At 38.9% G+C, this 20,400-nt stretch overlaps 1 protein-coding gene across 1 annotated transcript in view; it reads right to left on the minus strand.

Annotated features, from left to right (window-relative positions):
- Positions 1–20,400, minus strand: part of zc3h18 (zinc finger CCCH-type containing 18) — a 56,966-nt gene that overhangs the window by 35,571 nt on the left and 995 nt on the right. Inside the window, 11 exon segments of the mRNA XM_067591062.1 lie at positions 1,824–2,095; positions 2,426–2,540; positions 2,957–2,986; positions 3,515–3,657; positions 5,314–5,409; positions 6,442–6,590; positions 11,315–11,399; positions 13,279–13,848; positions 13,851–14,018; positions 14,021–14,114; positions 14,116–14,263. Of these exon segments, the coding sequence (XP_067447163.1) occupies positions 1,824–2,095; positions 2,426–2,540; positions 2,957–2,986; positions 3,515–3,657; positions 5,314–5,409; positions 6,442–6,590; positions 11,315–11,399; positions 13,279–13,848; positions 13,851–14,018; positions 14,021–14,114; positions 14,116–14,263 (1,870 nt within the window).

Raw genomic sequence — 20,400 nt, forward strand, 5'->3', positions numbered from 1 at the left:
GAGTGATCAGCAATTTCCCATCACAGTAGCTAACAACTGTAAGTATTTCCAATACTAACCTAATACTGTGTGTGCATATGGGCTGCAATGTACTATGTCCTTTACTGTAATTGTGACTGCTTCGGTTATGTGAAACTAACTCGACTAATATCCAACAACGTGGGTAATGTTGTCACCTGCCAGTGGTTGAAAATAAATACTATGCTCAAGTATAATGTGTATACTTCTATTTTATGCTACGTAATACTTTTACCGCTCTACATTTCAATCGGAAATACTGTGATTTTTTCTCCACTACCCCCCCATCGATTAGTTGAAGATTACGTACGATTTTAGTCGACCAAGATTTTCTTTGGTTGACTACAGCCCTAGATTTTATTTCCCTGCCAACCCTAGCGAGTGAGGGGAATCTGCCTGTAGTGAAACCGATAGATACAGTGGACATACACTGATGCTATTAGTGTGCTATTGCCCCATCGGATTACACAGCAGCCCATTTCGCAGCTGCCGGCTGCAGCACTCTTGTTCAATACTGGACCAATTTCAAAAATTGTTGTCCACATTAATCACTTAGACACAAAATTATGAGAAAATAGGGTCCAGGTTGAAAAATATCAAAAATTTCCTTTAAATCATTAGCTGGCCTCTTTCTCCCTCAGGTAAGAGTAGTAGTAGTGTGCTGTATGTTCATCTGATCTACAGTTTACTGGCTTTACACAACTTATATCTCAAACTAAACCTTATAAAAACAGAAGTTACATCAGTTTTCCCCTATAATTATACAGGCCAATGAGAACCCCCGCCAAGCCAAAAAAAAAAAAAAAATTGCCAAAATAACACCGAATATCCATTCATTCGGAAATCAATAGCATTTGGGAACCTCTGTGCAGCACTGTTCCGAAACCTGAGTTAACCTCTCCATCGTTGCCTGGGAAACTCTTGGTAGCGTAGTTGCTAAGATATACTCAGATGTACTTACTGTAGTGAAGCATAGTTTGAGAAATGCCTGCACGATGAAGGTTAACCATTTGTGCAGAGTAATTGTCAGAACCATTCTACAGATCAAATGATTTTTGTCTTTTGAAGTGCCACAAACTTGTCAGATCAATTGCAACATTTTACAAAGAAGCAGGCAAACATAAGCCAATAGAAATCGGAGTGAAGAGGGGGAAAGTGGAACTGTGGTACATATTTCCCTGTAAATCAAACTTTGCTCTTCTGCAGTTTCCCCTCTCTTGTATACCATAGTCCTAGCTTAACATTACATAATGTTAAGCTTTACTTTAGCAAGATTTACTAATTAAATGAATTAATCTATGAATTAATATAAATAAAAAACGTGCAACTCATATTCTCATTTGTGTGCTGTTCAAATATATGGAAAGCAATCAGGGTGTAAATGATGGAGTGTGACATGAAAGTTTGAGTTCACAGAAAACTGTTTGTCAACCCAGGTACTACAATACACAAGTCACTACTTTAGGTCATTGTTTGCCAGGAAGGCTCTTTTTGTTTTTACTGACAATGAAACAAATTATTCAAAAGCTAAAAAAAATAAACAACATGCTGACAATTCTGATTTATCTTGCTTGTCTTAAGGTTTTCATTTTGAGAAAGACAAATGAAAGAAAAGGCAAATTTGGTCCTGATGCCTGTATGTCAACCAAAGCCAGTTAGGAAGAGATAACTGTTTCAAACAAAAACCACATATCACAATGACTGCATTTAGCTGTCCCGGCTCCTTTCCAGTGAATTAAGATGTGACATAGAAAACATCAGCATGATCAATCAACCAAGCTAAAGCCAACTGAAGCTTCACTTACTTGGGTGGCAGGCTCATGGGTGAGCGTGGTTTGAGTTTGTCCTCATCTTTCTTTTCCCTGGCGTCTCGAGGAGGACGCATCCTCGGCCTCTCCTTCTCGTCCCGCTTCATCCTGTCCCTCTCCCACTCTTCTTTCCGCCGCATCCTCTCCTTCTCACGCTCACGCTCCCGCTCTCGCTCCCTCTCTCTCTGCCGCCGCTCCCTCTCGCGGTGATCCCTCTCCCTCTCTCGATCCCGGTGCCGCTCTCGAGGGTCACGGTCACGTTCGCGCTCCTGCTGACATGGACCGGTAACCAAAATATTAGTGTCTGTGGGTAAAATTTGCACTATAATTTAAGTCCCACATATGCCAAGATGTAGACATAGTTAGTCTGTGTAAGGCTAATTTGACAGTAATTATTTGGTTCATGGGAAGTACAGAACATTAAGTTCATAAATCAACTTCTTGTACTGAATTTTCCTGGAAAAATACACTTTGTAAGTACTGGTCTCAACTGTTGTCCTCTGCTTGCACTTAATACTTGAATAATTTTGCTAAATTTTGGGTTTGTTGATAAAAAAAACCCCTAAGATTGCAGGGAAAATTTTGAGCAGAATACTCACACTGTAGTGGTAAGGAAGAGGGGCTTCTGTGTACTGCACTCTGAAGTTTTCATACTGGCCTCCTCGCCATAGGGCCTCCATTTCATAGTCATAATATGGGTCAGCATATGGATCACTGCAGGGGGAGACACATTTGAGAAATTGTACTATACCTGAAAAAGGTAATACTTCACTGACTTCAGACAGAGGTTTATTGAGCATAAAGGGTAAAAAAAAAAAAAGTTTTTGCTGGTCAATTTCACTTTTCAGACCGCCATAAAGCATGACATCATGCAGAATGATACATAACTGGGTGTCTATGTTAAGAACATATTTCAGTTGTTGACTTTTAATATAAAATGTCAAGCAATGATCAGTGAGTCAGTCCCACTCACATATTTTTAAAAACAAAAAACATTGCTTTTCCTTTTCGATTGTGATCTCTTTCATTACTTAACAAAAGACATGGATAAACATGTCCATAAATCATCAATGGTTTATCCAATCAAAACAAAAATGTTACCAAGGCTGTTTAAGTTCATCTACACTTACCCATAGATAGGATCTCTGAAGTCCATTTCACTGAAAGAGCAAAACAGATTAGTCATTACACAAACCACTGGCATAATGTTCATGTTTTCTATTTTCATCTTTTTGTTAACAAGAGGAAAGCATCTCTCCTTTTGATAGAAACATTGTGGTGTGGCAGTGAGAAGTGTTAAAATTTCTTTAATTCCATTAGTTATTTACTATGATTAAAGCTTTACTATGTGTGTTCAATTGAATTACTATTTTCTGTTTGAATCACTGTGTAGTGTGTCATCTCACCAATCTTTAATCTGGTGAGTCTGACGTGACTGCTGGATTAGAGAGCGTCCATGTTTAAACAGGGAAAAGGTGACATTAGCTTATCTTGGAACCTTTCGTTTTATATCAGGCTAATATTCCACCCAAACCTACGTACTCCTGCTGGACTGTGGGGTTGACCCCCGATTCAGCATCAGTGTGAGATCCATGTGAGAATGGTGCTTTGTGTCACTAATGCTGTGTGTCTTGCGTGTCCTCATTTTCAAATGTTGAAACAGTGTGCTGGATGTGAGCAGGTCATACTCTCTGATGATGCGGTAGCTGCGTTCTCTGAAGAAATCATTCTCCTTGTCAAATTCTCTCTCGTCCTCTCCGATGGTCACATTGAAACGCTTCTCCTCGAAGTCTGGTTCCTGCTCCTTACGGATGGTGGCTTTTTTCAGCACCTAGAGCCGGATACAGACTTGTATGTTTAAAACACTGATATAACAATCTACAGTACTTCACATTGGTGGCTCCAAACAGTAGCAGAAGAGAACTATACCACACAGAAATCTGCAGGTTTTTACAATGACATGAAGAGAGGTAAAATGTGTCCAACCAGCTCTGCATGTTGCACTCACTACTCCTTTTTATGAGACTGCGTTGCTCATTTCCTATTATGCGTTTCCCCACACAGAGCCAAGGTTTCGGTGTATTCCCATCCAGGCATTCCTTTCTGTCAGTTACATTGTGTTTATTTATTACAACTAGGAGTTGTCAAAGTCAGACATTTTTATTTCCTACACATAGAAGTTAAAGGATAAGGCTGGCAGTTATTTTTTCTTATTGTCAACAATTCTCATTTGCAGAGCCAGACCAACTATGAACCCAACCTACATGTCTGTGTGTATCCAAAGCCTGATATATCTTATTCCACTGTGCTGTAAACTTCTGTGTTTGTCCAAAAATGTTAAAAAAAAAGACTTCAATGAGCCACACTGCAGGTGACATGTTCTTATATTATGAAGACTATGGTCACGTTAGTTTGTTTAGAAACGGTTCCTAAAACTGATAACAACAATCACGTTTTCAGTCTTTGGTTGGTGTAGTTCAGTGTATGACAGACACTACTGTGCATGCACAGGAACACGGTTCTGTTTATGACTTGTTTTGCTACATATCACAACCTTTTGACTTTGTACTGATGTTCTTTGAGAAATTCATAATGTAGCACAAAGTCAAACAGCACTTATTTTACTGTTACAGCAGCAGCTTTTGGCAGACTGAACATTTAACCGTATGTTGGTATCACATTAACACATTAGTATCTCTCTGCCTCAGTGCGGACACAGATGTTTGTTCCTTCTGTGGTTGAGCTCCCTAAATAACATGCTGCAGTGTGTGTCAGCAGGTCTCATTTGTTACTGCTGGAGTTCACTGTTCCGCAACGTTAGTCTCTGAGTAACATCAAGAAAGTTCACCATATCCTTCAAGTTCATCTCGCAAAGGTAATTATTAGTCATCAAATCAAGAAATGCTTGCAACTGTTGCATTTTTTGAAGATGAACTACAAGATAACTCTAGCGTGTGCGCACTATAGACTGTCCGGGTGCTGCACAGCACACAGTTGAGTTCCACCTTTTTCACTCAGTCAACATCATATGTGGGAGTTTTCAACAAAGGCAGCGGCCCATCTTTGAGTTAGGTAGGCAGAGAAAAAGCCTGTAACCCTAACCTTCACCATCACATCAAACTTGTTTGCACATTAAAATAATGCTTCATCACGGTTCACCCACATGAACAAACAAAATAAACCAAAGGACAAACTGAATCTTCTACCGTAAGATAAACATTGTAACACATTTGGCTTACAATTAGGGCTTTAAGAAGACATTTCAGCTAAAAGAGCAACATTTTCTTCCTTCCAAAATGTTCCAAACTGGTGACAGGAAAACACAGTGGTGCATAAAACTGCAATCACATTTAACTCTGAAATTTTCAAGCTCTTCCATCTGCTGTGGAGTGTCATTAAACAGACGGTGGCAGTCAGTTTACACACTCTCAGCAGCATTTGGCAAAAGCTCAATTTTGTTTCCACAAGAGGCAGTGGCAGTATTTACCTCTTTGGCATGCCTCAGGCCTCTCTCCCAGGCGCTCTCAACAGGAGGTTCCACTGGAGGAGGTGGTGGCGGGAGCTCCTCCACTGCAGGCCCAGCCTAAAACAGGGACAGAGAACAAATTCATATACCTGTTTCCCCATAAATGCACCTGCTCACAGTAAGATGTAGAGCGTAAGTGTTACTACATGTAGAACCCTTAGACTTCCTGAGCACTGCACTCAGATCAGCTAATAAAGCAATAAAATGCAGTTTTATATGAGCCAATCAATTACCCATTTGTCTAGTGTAATAGAAAAATCTTAAATCCTCCGTCCTATATTCTGAACAATTTTAACTTTTATGATGTGTCAGTGTTTATAGGCATAAATAATGGTTAGGGGTGCAACGGATCACAAAACTCACGGTACGGATTGCATCACAGATTTGAGTCATGGATTGGATCGTTTTTCGGATCAGCAAAAAAAAAGAAAAAAAAGGGGGAGACAAACAAAACTTTGTTTTCCATTTATTCTGGATATGAACTTTTGTCCATAGTCTTAAATGAAAACAACGTTCAAGATGTCCAATGTTTAAATAAAATCTTAAAATATATAAAATATTCAATATTCAGTTGTTAAATTAAATTGCAATATGAGGCCTGATACTTTCCTCTTTTAAACATGGTAGTGAATGAAACAGTCCGTGTCCACATCATCAAAACTTGATGATAACATAAACACACATCTTGTCCTGCAGCTTAGCTTGTTGAACGAGCCACCAAACAAACATTCAGTGAGGAAAAGAGCAGCACTAACGTCAGTTAGCAGCTACGTAGCTAATTAGCTGCTCAACTGCAGCACAACAGTGTGTAAATATACCTGCAGATGTCATTACGGACCCGTTAGATGCTGGTTTGGTCGTTGCTCTTCAAAATCCCTGTTAGTGACACGCTGTCTGTACATGACTTGTACTTACAGCATTGTGTTTACTTTGTCTTAAATGAGACATTACATTTTACACATGCGTACCAAAGCGTGGAGGGCAATCCGTACAGATCACGGAGCAACAACGATCCGTTGCACCACTAATGATGGTTGTTAGTGTTTTCATCAGTGCTAAAAAATACACAGTATTGTGAGAGAGACGTACCCAGGGGTTGTTGGGTATGAGCGGGTGTGGTCCTCCAGGAGGTGCTCCATTAGGTGAGAAGAGGTCTGGCTTACTGATGAGGGAGTAGTTACCTTTGTCATTGACTCCAGGATGGATGAACCTACAGTTCATACCCCAAGTACAATTTCCTACAGGAAACAAAGGATTTCTTAGATTTAGACATGTGGAAATGGACTAGACTGCCTTTATATAATCACTTTACAATTTTCCTCTCATTCTCACACACACACACACAAACACACACACACAGAGCAACTGGGGTTCAGTGTCTTGCTCAAGGACACCCTGACATGTGGACAGGCGGAGCTATTAATGGATAATCAAATGGGCAGCCTTTTTCATACTGCTTAAGTATAACACAAAAGCCCAATTAGACATGTATTATGCTTTCTATCATGGATGCATCAATATGGTCTTTTACGAATGCCAACATGAGATGTACTATACAGTATCCATACGCATTTTTGTAAGATTCTCAGTATTAATGCAGTTATAAAATAAACACATTTTTAGATTTTTAAGATGCAAATACAAGAAGTGACAAAACATCAGCAGCTGAGAGGACATTTAGAGGTGTGGAAATTTCTCAATTCTAAAGACACATGCGCTATGCGGACATGGACGATTCTGAATTGATTCACAAATGTCAAAAATTGATTTTCTAAATGGCTTTCAAATGAAATATCAGTATGAGCCCAAAATGAACATTTTGCCGACATGACAGGCCGATAGGATCACAATTTAATTATGCACACAGGACGCAAACCGTTGACTAAACATTCAACGACCTGTTTAACGCCTCGGACACACAGCTTGCGTGAGCAGTGCACATGCGCTGTGGAACCTCTTGCTTTTCATTACGGCGCCCCTGTTAACAGATCAGAGCAGCCGCAGCCTATGTGAGATGTGCGACTCACACGTTGATGTGGAGCGTCATCTAGAGATTCTGGTCTCACCTATTTTTTCCGGTTTCCATTTTAACTAGCAGAATGATTAATATGACGAATAAAAAAACCCTGTCCTTTGTTAGTGGTATATGTGGCTGACAGAAGTCACACTCTACAAGTCTGGGAGGCCCCAGTTTTGAAAGAGTGCCAGCCACACTTGTAGCAGTCTATAAACCAGCAAACAATTCATTACTTTAAGATTAGAAATTTTGCAGGGGTAGATTACACAGACGTAACTAGTATCGAGTATTTGTCAGGCATTTATGTCACTGGATCAGCCAGAATAAATATCCACGTCTGGTTTCTTTACCTAAAAACAAATAAAAAACCCTGTCCTTTGTGAGGAGTATATGTGACTGACACAGAAGTATCCCCAACCAGACCTCACCATGCCCATCAGAAAGAAAGCCGCCTTCACCTCACATATTATTTATTTATTTTTAACAATTGAGCACATGCTTCTTAATCTTTTTCTGACTAAACTAAATATAAATGAAATTTATAATGAAATGATATGAAACATAGTATTATTGATGGCTATTATCAAAGCCAAACTCTATGTAGAAAGGTAGAGCTGGCAGCAGAGGCGCCGCAGCAGCAATGCTGTCTGTGTGGATGCTGCAAGCGTGCGAGACACAGCAGTTCAGTGATGGACACGCACTGCTGAGGATCATGCAGGCTGCGTTTCCCAGACATGACTGTTTGTATGGTGAACATACTTCAAGCTGGTGAATGTTATCACCATCTCAGCTATTTTAAGAGCAGTGAAATGCAGTCACCCAAAGGATTTTTACTCCTGTGTCGTTCCTGTATGTAACAAAGTGGTGCTGTTCTGTTTAGCTGGCTAGCTTCATGCTGCTGGACACATGTTTGGGGCTATAGCTGCAAGGCGAAGGGGAAAAGGGTTTAATGGTTGAAATTAAACTGCAAGATTAATCTATGCTTTTTTTCTCCCTGCTGGTCCTGCATAATGTCCTGAAAAAGATGTTTCTATGTTAGTTTGGGTGCTAATTCCATGCTCAGTGTTTTTGTTGTAGTGATAGCCTTGATATCTTTCAGTGTTGCAGCTTGCGAGGAAATATTAACTCTCAGCTTTGTTTTAACCGCCATAACAGCTGCTAAATGAATTTATTTGATTGTCAGTTGTCAACAGGAGCAGCTTTAGTTATCCTCCATGCTAGACAAAGGCAACAGCAGAACTACCTGGTGCAGTTTGGAGGAGCTACATTACTGACTGTCTCGGAGTCTGGATCTTATCCAGCTTTATTGTAGAGGTGGGAGAAGTATCCAGATCCTTTACTGAAGTAAAAATACCAACACAGCAATGTCAAATTACTCCATTACAAGTAAAGGTCCTGCATTCAAGTAAAAGTACATAAGTATTATCAGCATAATGTAGTTTAAGTATGAAAGTAAAAGTAGTGGTTTGGTCCCTCTGACTGATATATATATATATATATATATGACATCATTAGAGTACACTAAACCACTATTTGTTCTTACAGTTGGCTTTAATTGCTGTATAGTTGTACAATGCACTTACTTGCACATGATCCCTTTGGACAGAGATTACGTTGATTTACTTGTTTTGAAACTTGTGAAATAGGTCAAATTTGCCCTGGTTGTTGCTACTGTCAGGATTGTCTCAGGGAGAGCATCATCCAAGCCTGTTAAAGTAGGATTAATCTTACAGTTTCGTTTGAACATACTACATAAAAATGAACATGGCATGTTTTACATGCAACCTAAGTTGAAGTAGTTTTCTTATTTTACCCAGTAAATGTGTACATTTTGGAAAGCACTGTATTTTATGTCTGCATCTGCCAGTGGGCCATCATAATACCAGTACAATAATTATAGTTGTAGGTGTATCTCTAGTGTATAATATTTAATTAAAAGGTGTATTTATCCCTGAATGACAATTAAACTACTTAGTGCTTTACTTGGGGCACTTGAAAAAAAACCCTGAAACATATAATAAGTACAACAGCTCCCCCTGCTGTAGAACAACTGATACATTTGACAATATACAGATAATAATAAACTATATCCTACCCAACAGCATACTTTGTGCTCATGTGTATCAAAACACAACACAAGTCATGTCTGTTATATTTACTTTTACCATTGTTAAGCTTATCTAGAATGGAAAAACTGTTCTGAACCATTATATTCTTTAGTGAAATACAACTCATGCTTCCAAAATATGTCTTTCAGTTCAAATGTGCATGCAATTTAAATAGCTGAGGTTCATGCAGGCTGCGTTTCCCAGACGTAACTGTTTGTATGGTGAACATACTTCAAGCTGGTGAATGTTATCACCATCTCAGCTATTTAAAGAGCAGTGAAATGCAAGCAACCAGAGGATTTTTACTCCTGTGTTGTTCCTGTATGTAACCAAGTGGTGCTGTTCTGTTTAGCTGGCTAGCTTCATGCTGCTGGACACATGTTTGGGGCTATAGCTGCAAGGCGAAGGGGAAAAGGGTTTAATGGTTGAAATTAAACTGCAAGATTAATCTAGTAAAGGTCCTGCATTCAAGTAAAAGTACATAAGTATTATCAGCATAATGTAGTTTAAGTATGAAAGTAAAAATAGTGGTTTGGTCCCTCTGTGCTCATGTGTATCAAAACACAACACAAGTCATGCCTGTTATATTTACTTTCACCATTGTCAAGCTTATCTAGAATGGAAAAACTGTTCTGAACCATTATATTCTTTAGTAAAATACAACTCCTGCTTCCAAAATATGTCTTTCAGTTCAAGTGTGCATGCAATTTAAATAGCTGAGGTTCATGCAGGCTGTGTTTCCCAGACGTAACTGTTTGTCTGGTGAACACGCTTCATGCTGGTGAATGTTATCACCATCTCAGCTATTTAAAGAGCAGTGAAATGCAGTCACCCAAAGGATTTTTACTCCTGTGTTGTTCATGTATGTTACCAAGTGGTGCTGTTCTGTTTAGCTGGCTAGCTTGGTGCTGCTGGACACATGTTGTCTTTCAATTCAAATGTGCATGCAATTTAAATAGCTATACACAAAATGTGTGTTAAGTAGCAGCACCATCACACTCTGCAAGTCTGGGAGGCCCCAGTTTTGAAAAAGAGTGCCAGTGGTGTCGCATCTGTAGCAGTCTATAAACCAGAATGAGTAAAAAGCAGCAAACAATTCATTACTTTAAGATTAGAAATTTTGCAGGGGTAGATTACACAGATGTAACTAGTATCAAGTATTTGTCAGGCATTTATGTCACTGGATCAGCCAGAATAAATATCCACGTCTGGTTTCTTTATCTAAAAACTGTCCTATACTGAATTTCAAGAACTGAACCATAATATATGTTAATATTGCAGCTCAAAATGTTTATATCTATTTTTTGATTAAATGATGAATCAGAGCACAAGATGTTGTCTTGCAATTGTTTTTTTTGTTTGTTTGTTTGTTTTTCTGTTTGAGAAATCCAAAGGATTTCAGTTTATAATGATAAGAAAGAAAAATAATAAAATTAAATTAAATTAAATGATATGATACAATATATGATATGAGGACCAAAGTGCAAGTCACATTAAAATGTACTTAGTTACACTGATGGAACAGTCAGTCTTTGGTGCAGCATCAGTTTCAAAAGCCTTTACACTAAGAGAGGGCAACAATGGTTTTAACATTAACATTTCCTATAAGAATCCATTCAATGTGGTTCTTAAATAATTGGGACTAATATGTACTGAATAGGACATTTTGCTGTTGAAAAAGTTAGATTATGGAGACACCTTTTCCTAAAATTACACCAAAGATATTTTTGCCTTTTCTGTCCTGCAGTTTTCTGTTACTTAGTAGTTAGTTGTCACAAACTAATATGCCATAAGCAGCTGTCAGTTGAGCTCTATTCTAGGATCTGCTGTTACCTACCTTTGATGAAGAACCTGCAGATAGGACGTGGTCTGATCTTCCTGTCTGAGGGATCTTTGACCTCCCCCTCCTCCAGGTCATCATCCTGGGCACACATTCACATGGGACATCATTACAGAATATTCTTTCATCTACCTTCACATCATACAGAACTGCATTCAAGGACGGAAATTAGCACTGGCCCCTGGCCAAATGCTGGTGAATTTGTGAAGTGGCTGGTAAATTTGCTCAACCTACCAGCCATGCTGGCTGACGTGCTGTGATGTTACCAGTTGATGGCGATTCTCTGCTGTAGTTCATATCATGTAGTTTTATTGTGTGTGACTGTAGCATTACTGTCTGTACCACTGTGTGCATGATGTGAACCATCCGGAAGAAACATCCATTATGAGACTGATTGAAGCTGGTCACCGGTCATGGCCAAACAGCTGAAAACTGGCAGATTTCGATCGGTGGCTGATCAGTCCGTGCATAACTACAAACAGCAGCTTTATTGTGGGCACAAAAAAATTTAAAATTGGAGGCTATCAAGGACCACAAAGCCTCCAACTGCCACAGGGAGGTGATCTGCATCATACAAGGAAAGTCCGCTCCAGAGAAAACGACTGTAATGAGTGTTTGCTTGGTAGATTGTAGGGATGCCACATTGAGGAAATTTTCCCACCAACTAATAATCTTGTGACAACACCGGTGTTACTGTTTACACCGGATATTTTACAAAACAAGATATTACATATAAGAGCGCTTACTTTGATCTTTAACACTATATTTTTAGTTTAGATCTTCCCCTTATTTAAGAGTTAGTAACGGCGGGCTTCAGGCTGCTGCCACTGGGTTGTCCTCCGTGTACAGCCGGGCTGTGGCACACACAGACGGGGACGAGCCAGAGGACGACTGCCGCTTAGAACCAGCACCGGTGCAACTCGCCTGCCATCCAGAGAGCAGGCTGAGCAGGCAGAGAGCGGGAGAGTTGCTGCCGAAAACAAGCACTGAGACCCAGGGAGACACGAGAGCAGCTGCTTGCTAACAGCTAGCATTTCGTTTGTTTACAGCAGCAGGACAAAGAACAGATGTCTCACTCTGCTACTTTTTGCTGCAACTCTGCTGCTGCCACAGACACCCCGGAGGAGACCCTGTCAGTTTATGATTGCAGCGTAACTAAACGGGTGCTGGAGACGGGACACTGTCATGTCCTTACACAGACAGCTGCTCTAATGACTGCCCCCTGTCCTGTGCACAAGCATGAACGACCCCTGCTGCTGACTGGCCAGAGTTGTGTTGTGTGGTTCACTCCGAGCCACTGTGTTTACATGCCCATTTACAGAGCCAGGGCTGTGTATGAACACAGTGCGCACAGACACACAGACACACACACACAGACACACACAGCTAGCGGACCGTGAGTAGATATTCGCTGAATTTGAAAAAAGCGGATCGGTTTAGAATTGCTGACTCTACCTTTAATTACAGAACTCCTGATCTAAGAGAGAAAGCCGTCTGTAAATAGGTATCCTTCAATGTCTGATGCTTGACTGCTTAAGCCTTACACTGGTGTTTCTCTGTTCTTAAAAGCTGCATTACACAGTAGTTAAATACAATTTTCTGAGCTTATTAGCCTGTGTTAGCACAGTGAGTAGGCTAATGAAACAATAAACTCCAATTGATGGGGCTATTTCCTAAAAATGTATTTGGTGTAAACATCATCTCGAACCATCAAATCATTGCCTAATTATCATGCTATTATAGTGTCATACTGTATGTCCTGTATATCTAACAACTGGCCAAAACAATTGTCAAATGATTTTGTAAATAATGTCCAGTTATAACTTCAATACACATTTGCAAAAGCTGATGCATTCAATATATTATTTAAGACTATAGGACATCTTGTATACTGAAAACCTGCAACCAGCCAAGCTCATACATACTGACATGTAACTACCAATCAAACAATGATCACTTACATCAATCTCTCCTTCATCGATCTCGCCGTCATCCTCTTCCTTCTTCTTGTCTCTGAAGGAATCTCTGCGCACCCTCTCAGGACCTTTGGAGTCGTCCGTCCTCCTAGGTTCACCGTCTTTGGGAGATGGCGGGAGGATTGGTTTCTTCTCCTTCCTCTTACTAGTCTTGTCCTCACTATCCTCCTCTTCCTCTCCCTCAGCTTTTGCGTCTTCCTCATCTTCCTCCTCCTCGTGTGTGGGGATGCTGGGCTCCTCTGGGACCTCCTCATCATAATCCAGCTCATGCTCGTCCAGCTCCCGAGAAACAGACGCTGAGTCGTCCTTCATCTCCCTCACCGCGGCGGCTCTTCTCCTCTCCTCAGCTCTCTTCCTCTCGTCCTCTTCTTCCTCCTCGGCCTTGCTTCTGTCTTCCTCCTCCTCCTCATCATCCACCTCAGCTGTCTCGGCACCAGGCTCTGCTGAGGGCTCCCTTCTGTAGTCTCCATATTCGTCCTCCCGATCTTCTCCATCCTCCTCAACATTGAAGCTCCTGCCCTGCTCTGAGTCTGGAGACTGTGGGGTGTTCAATGACTTTATCCTCTCCTTCCTCCTCCTCCCTCCTCCTCTCCATCCAACTGACCCCGCTGTGGACCATCATCATCCCCCTCCATCAGCAGAATGGTTCTCATCCTCCTGTCCCATCCCTCCTCTTTCTCCTACAGGCTCCTCATCTCTGGGTCAGACACGAAGTCAGGGATCACTCATCCTCTTCTTCCCCCTCCTCTTCTAATCCCAAACCTCTTCCTCGGCTTTCCACTGCCTCTTCCTCTTCATACTCCTCTGCCAGCCCCCCGTCTCCTCTCATGGAATATCTCACTGTCTGAGTTGACCCTGTCCTCCTCTTCATCAGCAGAATCCAGCAGCTCACTGTCAGAAAGGCCCTTTCCTCCTCCACTCCGAAATGAGGGACTGGGTAGGGCTTTCAGAGATCCATTAGAGAAATTTTCTGCAGAAACAGAACAACAATAATCTATCAAGTAATATACAGCAAGCAAGTAAGTGCAAACAGAGCCCGCACTTTAATAGTACATTTAAAAGAACATGCATGCCAAGCTTTCATTAAAAAACCATCAATTTAACATCTTCACTGCTGTCATGTCAGCCAGGTTACAATACCAGGTAGAATAGAATTTGACAATTAACTAACCATCAAAGTTATCTTTTGTCTAATGACAAAACATAACTAGTGTCCAGAGGAAAAATATTCTAATGAACTGCTTTATAAGTTTCCCACAGCAAACTATCTCAACCCAGTTTGCTTTATTGGAAAAGTACCAGTAAATACAACTAACAAACTACTGTACTTAACCAAATGAACAAGGAAGCACTGCATTGCCAGAACTTCAAATTGAGTATGGCATGTTGGACTCTCTATAATACGCGGTACAGCATACACAGAACTAAATAAAACTAAATGACGGCAAACTTCATGTTTTTTTTTCCGGGTGATTTGGACTTTGTCTGTGCAAAGAAAAACTGGCTAACTTGCTTACAAACTGCCTACCTGAAAAAAGAAGAGCAGAATACAATTAACTGAAGAAGCACTAATAGTTATTTTGATGCGGCAGTGTGATTATAATACACAGGTTTTTCTTAATTTAAGTTCTCTCCGACGCTAATTCAATGAAAAACTTTGCATTAGCAACCTGGCTAAAAACTGTCTACCTATAGTTGGGAATAAAAGCTTCATATACTTAAAATGTCTCGCAAGGGTTCCAAGTTACCTACTTGTGCACATAGTTAGACAACAATTCCAAGTTTGTAAATACTACATAGTTCCCCTGCGGTGTAACATGACTGCTAACAGCTAACGTTAATAGCTGGGACGCGCTAGTTGGCAACAAGGCCGTAACTTGACAATGCGAAGAGCTGGTTAACCCGCGAGCACGCAACTAAGCTCCATCTCGAACAGAAACTAATAAACCGGCTATCCTAACGGCGAACACCGCTGTAACACCGGGCGGACCCTCCGGTACTCTCGCCCGTCTTTCAATTAACAATGCAGCCTCTCCTGAAGCTAAGCTAACAGCACTGCCACTCTCTGCTAGCTGCTAACAGTCACACATTTTAATTCACCTTGCCGACCCGGAGCTCTTTAAAGACGGCACTGCTGCGTTAAGAATTGTCCTCCCCCGCTGATATTGTTATTTTTGGTCTGCAATAAATATTATAAGGTTTAATTTAACCGCTATGGTGGAGAAAATAAAAAAAACCGCACGGCACAGCGAGAGCGGCCATTACCTTTACGTCATCAACATAGGACAGCCAGTGGGAAAAGCCGCGCTGAAAGTGAATGAGAACAGATCTGAGATCTGTACGTGATTCACGTTGTTGAATACTGTCATGTAGTCACAAGAGCCAAATCTGATTTACGCTCAGTAAGTGCAGGCCAGCTGAAGCAAAGCACCCTCAATGAAGAACACTTCAGGAACATCATAAAATATAATATTATATTATATTATATTATATTATATTATATTATATTATATTATATTATATTATATTATATTATATTATATTATATTATATTATATTATGTTATATTATATTATATTATATTATATTATATTATATTATATTATATTATATTATATTATATTAACCTTTAATGTACCTAAACTTTTTCTTCAGTGTCTGTTCTGCATATTTTAAATACAGTTTAAAGGCCCTTACAACCGTTTTGGAAGGGATAAAACATACCTTATCTCTAGATATCCGTTTTTTCACCCTTTAGGCAAATTGTCAATGTCATTATCAGTTTTTCTATAGATATGATCAATGAACTGTGTAACCTGTTATCTCACACAATCCTGTTATGTTATGATGTTTTTAAATTATAAAAACCAGAAAGCCAATCTCTGCAAAAATGCCTTTTAAAGCAAAAGGCAAAAATAGCAAAAATCTAAATAGATTTACTACTGTTACTTTGTAAAAATTTTAAATAGAAAAAAATATGAAGCCCTCCTAAACAATCTTAAATGGTTTGTTGGTCATTTTCATCAGGCCATTAGAACTTGCAACAAATAACCTTAATTTTTAGATTAATTTCTTGTCTCAGCACATACCTGTTGCTACTATTGTTCCAGCATGGAACAGGCTGATCCTATGGCTCAATACAAATGTTTTGGAAAATTACTGCTGTAATGATCAATTCCATAATTTCTCTGCTGTTACACATCCCTTTTCTCCAATAGTCAATATTTCCTATGTTCATTTCCCTAAAATCCAGCATTTCCTATCATTTGTCTGCCTGCCTAAGAGGACAAAGCAAATAAGCGTTTAAATGAATAACATTTCAATCAGTGAATTTTCTTGTTTATGTCACAGAGGCTCTTTTACAAAGAAAACCATTAACATTTTGGTCTTTTACTGTTGTTGTTTGCTTTAGTTAACAACAACTCTTGACATTGTGGTCTAGTTTTAGTCAAGACTAAGTATAAGAACTTTTATCAAACTTTATTGAACAGCTTCAAGGTCAGAATGCACTGATTTTAACTGAAAACTGGCAACACCATGACACAACAGTCATACTTTTTTTCTGAAATTGTCTTTCTTTTGTGAAGTATATTGTGTCACTCAAAATAAACATACTTACTTAATGGTTGTATGATTAAGAATTCAAGTCCAGACGTAAAACATATTTTGATTATTATTTCATTGATATTAAACTCATATAGGAATGTATTCATGTATTTTCTCGTCATATTTACTTAGTTGAGCCCTTAAGGCCTTAGGCTAAAGATGTTACAGGCACACAGGAGGAGAAGTCATGGATTAACATGATTTTTTTTTTAAAACTACAAAAATACAGATTTTGTCAAACATTTTATTTTCAAATTCTATTGGAATCCATGTTTTTTAAATCATGATAAACAGAGATTTAGTCAAAGCTTTTGTCTCTCAACCCTAAGACACTCACAATTTAAACACTACAAAATCAAAATGAAAAGTTCACATTATATATTTTCATTTATACAAACCAAAATGTCTCTAACATTTGCAATAGGTGTAAAACACTATACATAGTGTACAGTATGAATAGTGCACACTTAAGTAAAACAAATGAGCACAAAGAACAATGTTGCATACACAGAGCTTGTCAGTGAGTGAGCATGTGGGATCATTTCTCAAGTGGTGTTTGTGCTGATGCTCCCATAATGTTTCCCAGAACACGGCAGAGTAGTGACTGAGTTGGGTGACTAGTGTTAATAATTTACTATCATTATTATTATTGTTATTATTATTTATATATGGAAATTTTAAAACAACCAACTAATTAAAAAAAAAAAACAAGTGTAGATTTATCAAATGTTGACCTTTTTTTAATCATAGCTTAGTCAGGTGAACTCAAAGTCTCCTGGACATATAGCAGTGGGACTGTACTTACACTTCTTTTATATCAATAGTGCTTTAAACGCAATTTATCAATTCAAAAATATCTGTTGCCTGCCCATATTCAATTGCCCTTTTGACTTCATGAACTTGAGACTGAAAAGACCTATGGCTAACCCCATTAGAAAATGTTCTTTTAATGGTCCAGGTGGCCCTCTACATAGAAAAACAGAAATCTTCTGTTAATATATAATATAATATAATACAATATAACATAATATAATATAATATTGGCTCCTCTGTCTTATTAATAGTGATAATGCCTTGATAATTCATTTATTTAAGGATGACATTACACAGAGTATGCTCTAGTGACAATATGTAGTTACATAAAATTACCCTTAAAAAGACGCTAATTGAATATCAATCAACAATAAGGCAATAAAGACCAGTTCCTTTGATGGTTAAGATGCAAATACAACATTATCTATCAATTACTCTCAGGTCTCTATAAGTAAAGGTGAATTTAAGTATGGAGAACTGAACAGTTAATATAGCATTTCTAATTATTTTTGTTGATTAAACTAAACTACAAGTATAAGGAACGTATGATAACCAATTTCATGTCTCTATTGATTGAAGAAGTCCTAACTACTGGTATTGAAGCTAAGCCTATTATACCTTTAGGCTTTACAGTATGCCCTATCAGAAAGTGGTATTATATATGTGAAATTTTGGCAAAAACTAAATAAAACTACCTCTACTCTCTTCAATTGAAGTTCAGTTGTTTCAAAAACAGATTTACCAACTTAAGGAGAAATTAATATACATAGAAAAAAGTAATCAATTGCATTACTAACTCGGTAATATGCATTTGGCACAAAAGTTATATGATTATACTGCAAAGTTTCTTCACTCTGCTTCAACATGGCACTGTGCCAGCTTTTAGCCACTAGATGGCAGCAATATACCAAATGATGTGTAGTTACTGCTGCAGATGCATCAGGGCAACTAGACATTGGTTTCACTGTATATATTAAGTTATACATATAAAGATACATACAAAAATATATCTAATTTACATGTAGTGTTAAATTGTCATGTGAAAAGACCTTTAACTAGGTTTTAAAAATTTACTCCGATAAATTATCACATAGTGGGATTATTAAGATGGCAGTGAATGAATATGGAAATTCCATATTGAAGTTTGATCATTTTCATACAGTTTGCAATCTGAACAAACTTGCAAGGAGCATCAGTACTACCTCTAGCATGTGAAGCCTTCACAGATTCATGTGCCACAATCATTTACTCACATTCATATCTTTGGAAAATTCTCCAGTTCATCAGACTGTTTTATTTTTGGAGAAAATGCAAACTGCAGGTAACCCTGTGTGACTGGCATGCAAATGACTAAAAGAGGTAACTGAAGAATTTTAAGTTGTTCAGAGGATGTAAACTGAAGTCTGTGATACTGGTGGACATCAAGAATAATGTTCGTGTCCAGCATTACTGATGTTTACTACCCAGTTTGGATAGTGCTGGTTGAATTCATTACTAGTGTGTGGAGTGACACTGTACAAGATTTCAATTAGGGATGTAATCTATTATTAACATAACATCTGTAATAGTACATGAAACTTTGTCTTGTCACTTGGACCTAAGATTCCTCTGATTGAAGTGCAGTTTGCTAAATCTGTGTGTGTGTGTGTGTGTGTGTGTGTGTGTGTGTGATTGTGTGCATTTGCAGTGGGAGTTGATTCTCTAGAACACATGAGTCCTGATGGGAGCGAGGAACTGGAGCGCACTGGGGGCTGCAACTGTCAGAATGAATCGTCAGGCTGGACTTTTGAGGATTAGCAATTTCCTGTGGCAAGTTTCAAAATAAAGCCATTGTTGTGGCAGAAAGAGGTGTATGAAAGAGGAATCAGCTGGTCGAGACACAGGTGTCAGATGGGGAATCTCTTTATTCACAACAGCTCACCAACAACGTAGACAGAGTAAATTCCAACATTACAGAACGTGGCATGACTTTTTATACTGAAGACAGGCTATGTGTGTGTATGTGTTCGTGTTGCGTGACAAGTCTCATCCTGTTTTGCCAGACTCTTTGGCACCCTCAAATACTAAAGAAGAATGAGATATTCCTCAATTTCACTTACCTTGGACTTTGACCAAATTTGAATGGGCGTCTCTGCACTATGTGTGTGTGTGGTATTCCGCCTCTTTCCCAATATCTCCAGGTGTCTCCTGTTTTGGTTTGGTGGACTGACATGTTTGGCATCGGTACAGGTCACCGTGACCTGGCACTCATTCCAGGTCAAAATTGCCTGGCCCTCATACTCCCACACCATCATGTAAAATTGATTTATCAAGATCTAAATTGGATCTCGATGTATTTAACGGGAGATGATGCAATTTGAAAAGCTTTTTGTTACATAACATCAAATAAATAAAGTAAAATGAAGAAAATCGGCTGTTCAGCTGTTGACCTATGGTAGGCTAAGCAAAGTGAAATTCATTTAGAAGGGCAACTAAATAAAATATGTACGTCTCTATATATTTAATATCACAAATTGTACACATTCATTATAGTTATATTAATGTCGCAACATCCACCTTGGCCAACAGACACGCAGTCACACAGACACACACACAAATACTGTAAATAATATAACTGTGGTAAATTAATTCATTTACTATTTTGCCAAAGAACACAGGTTAGTATCAATAAAATGCAACTGACTTATT

This window comes from Thunnus thynnus, chromosome 5, assembly GCF_963924715.1.
Source record: "Thunnus thynnus chromosome 5, fThuThy2.1, whole genome shotgun sequence".
In the NCBI taxonomy this organism is placed as follows: Eukaryota; Metazoa; Chordata; class Actinopteri; order Scombriformes; family Scombridae; genus Thunnus; species Thunnus thynnus.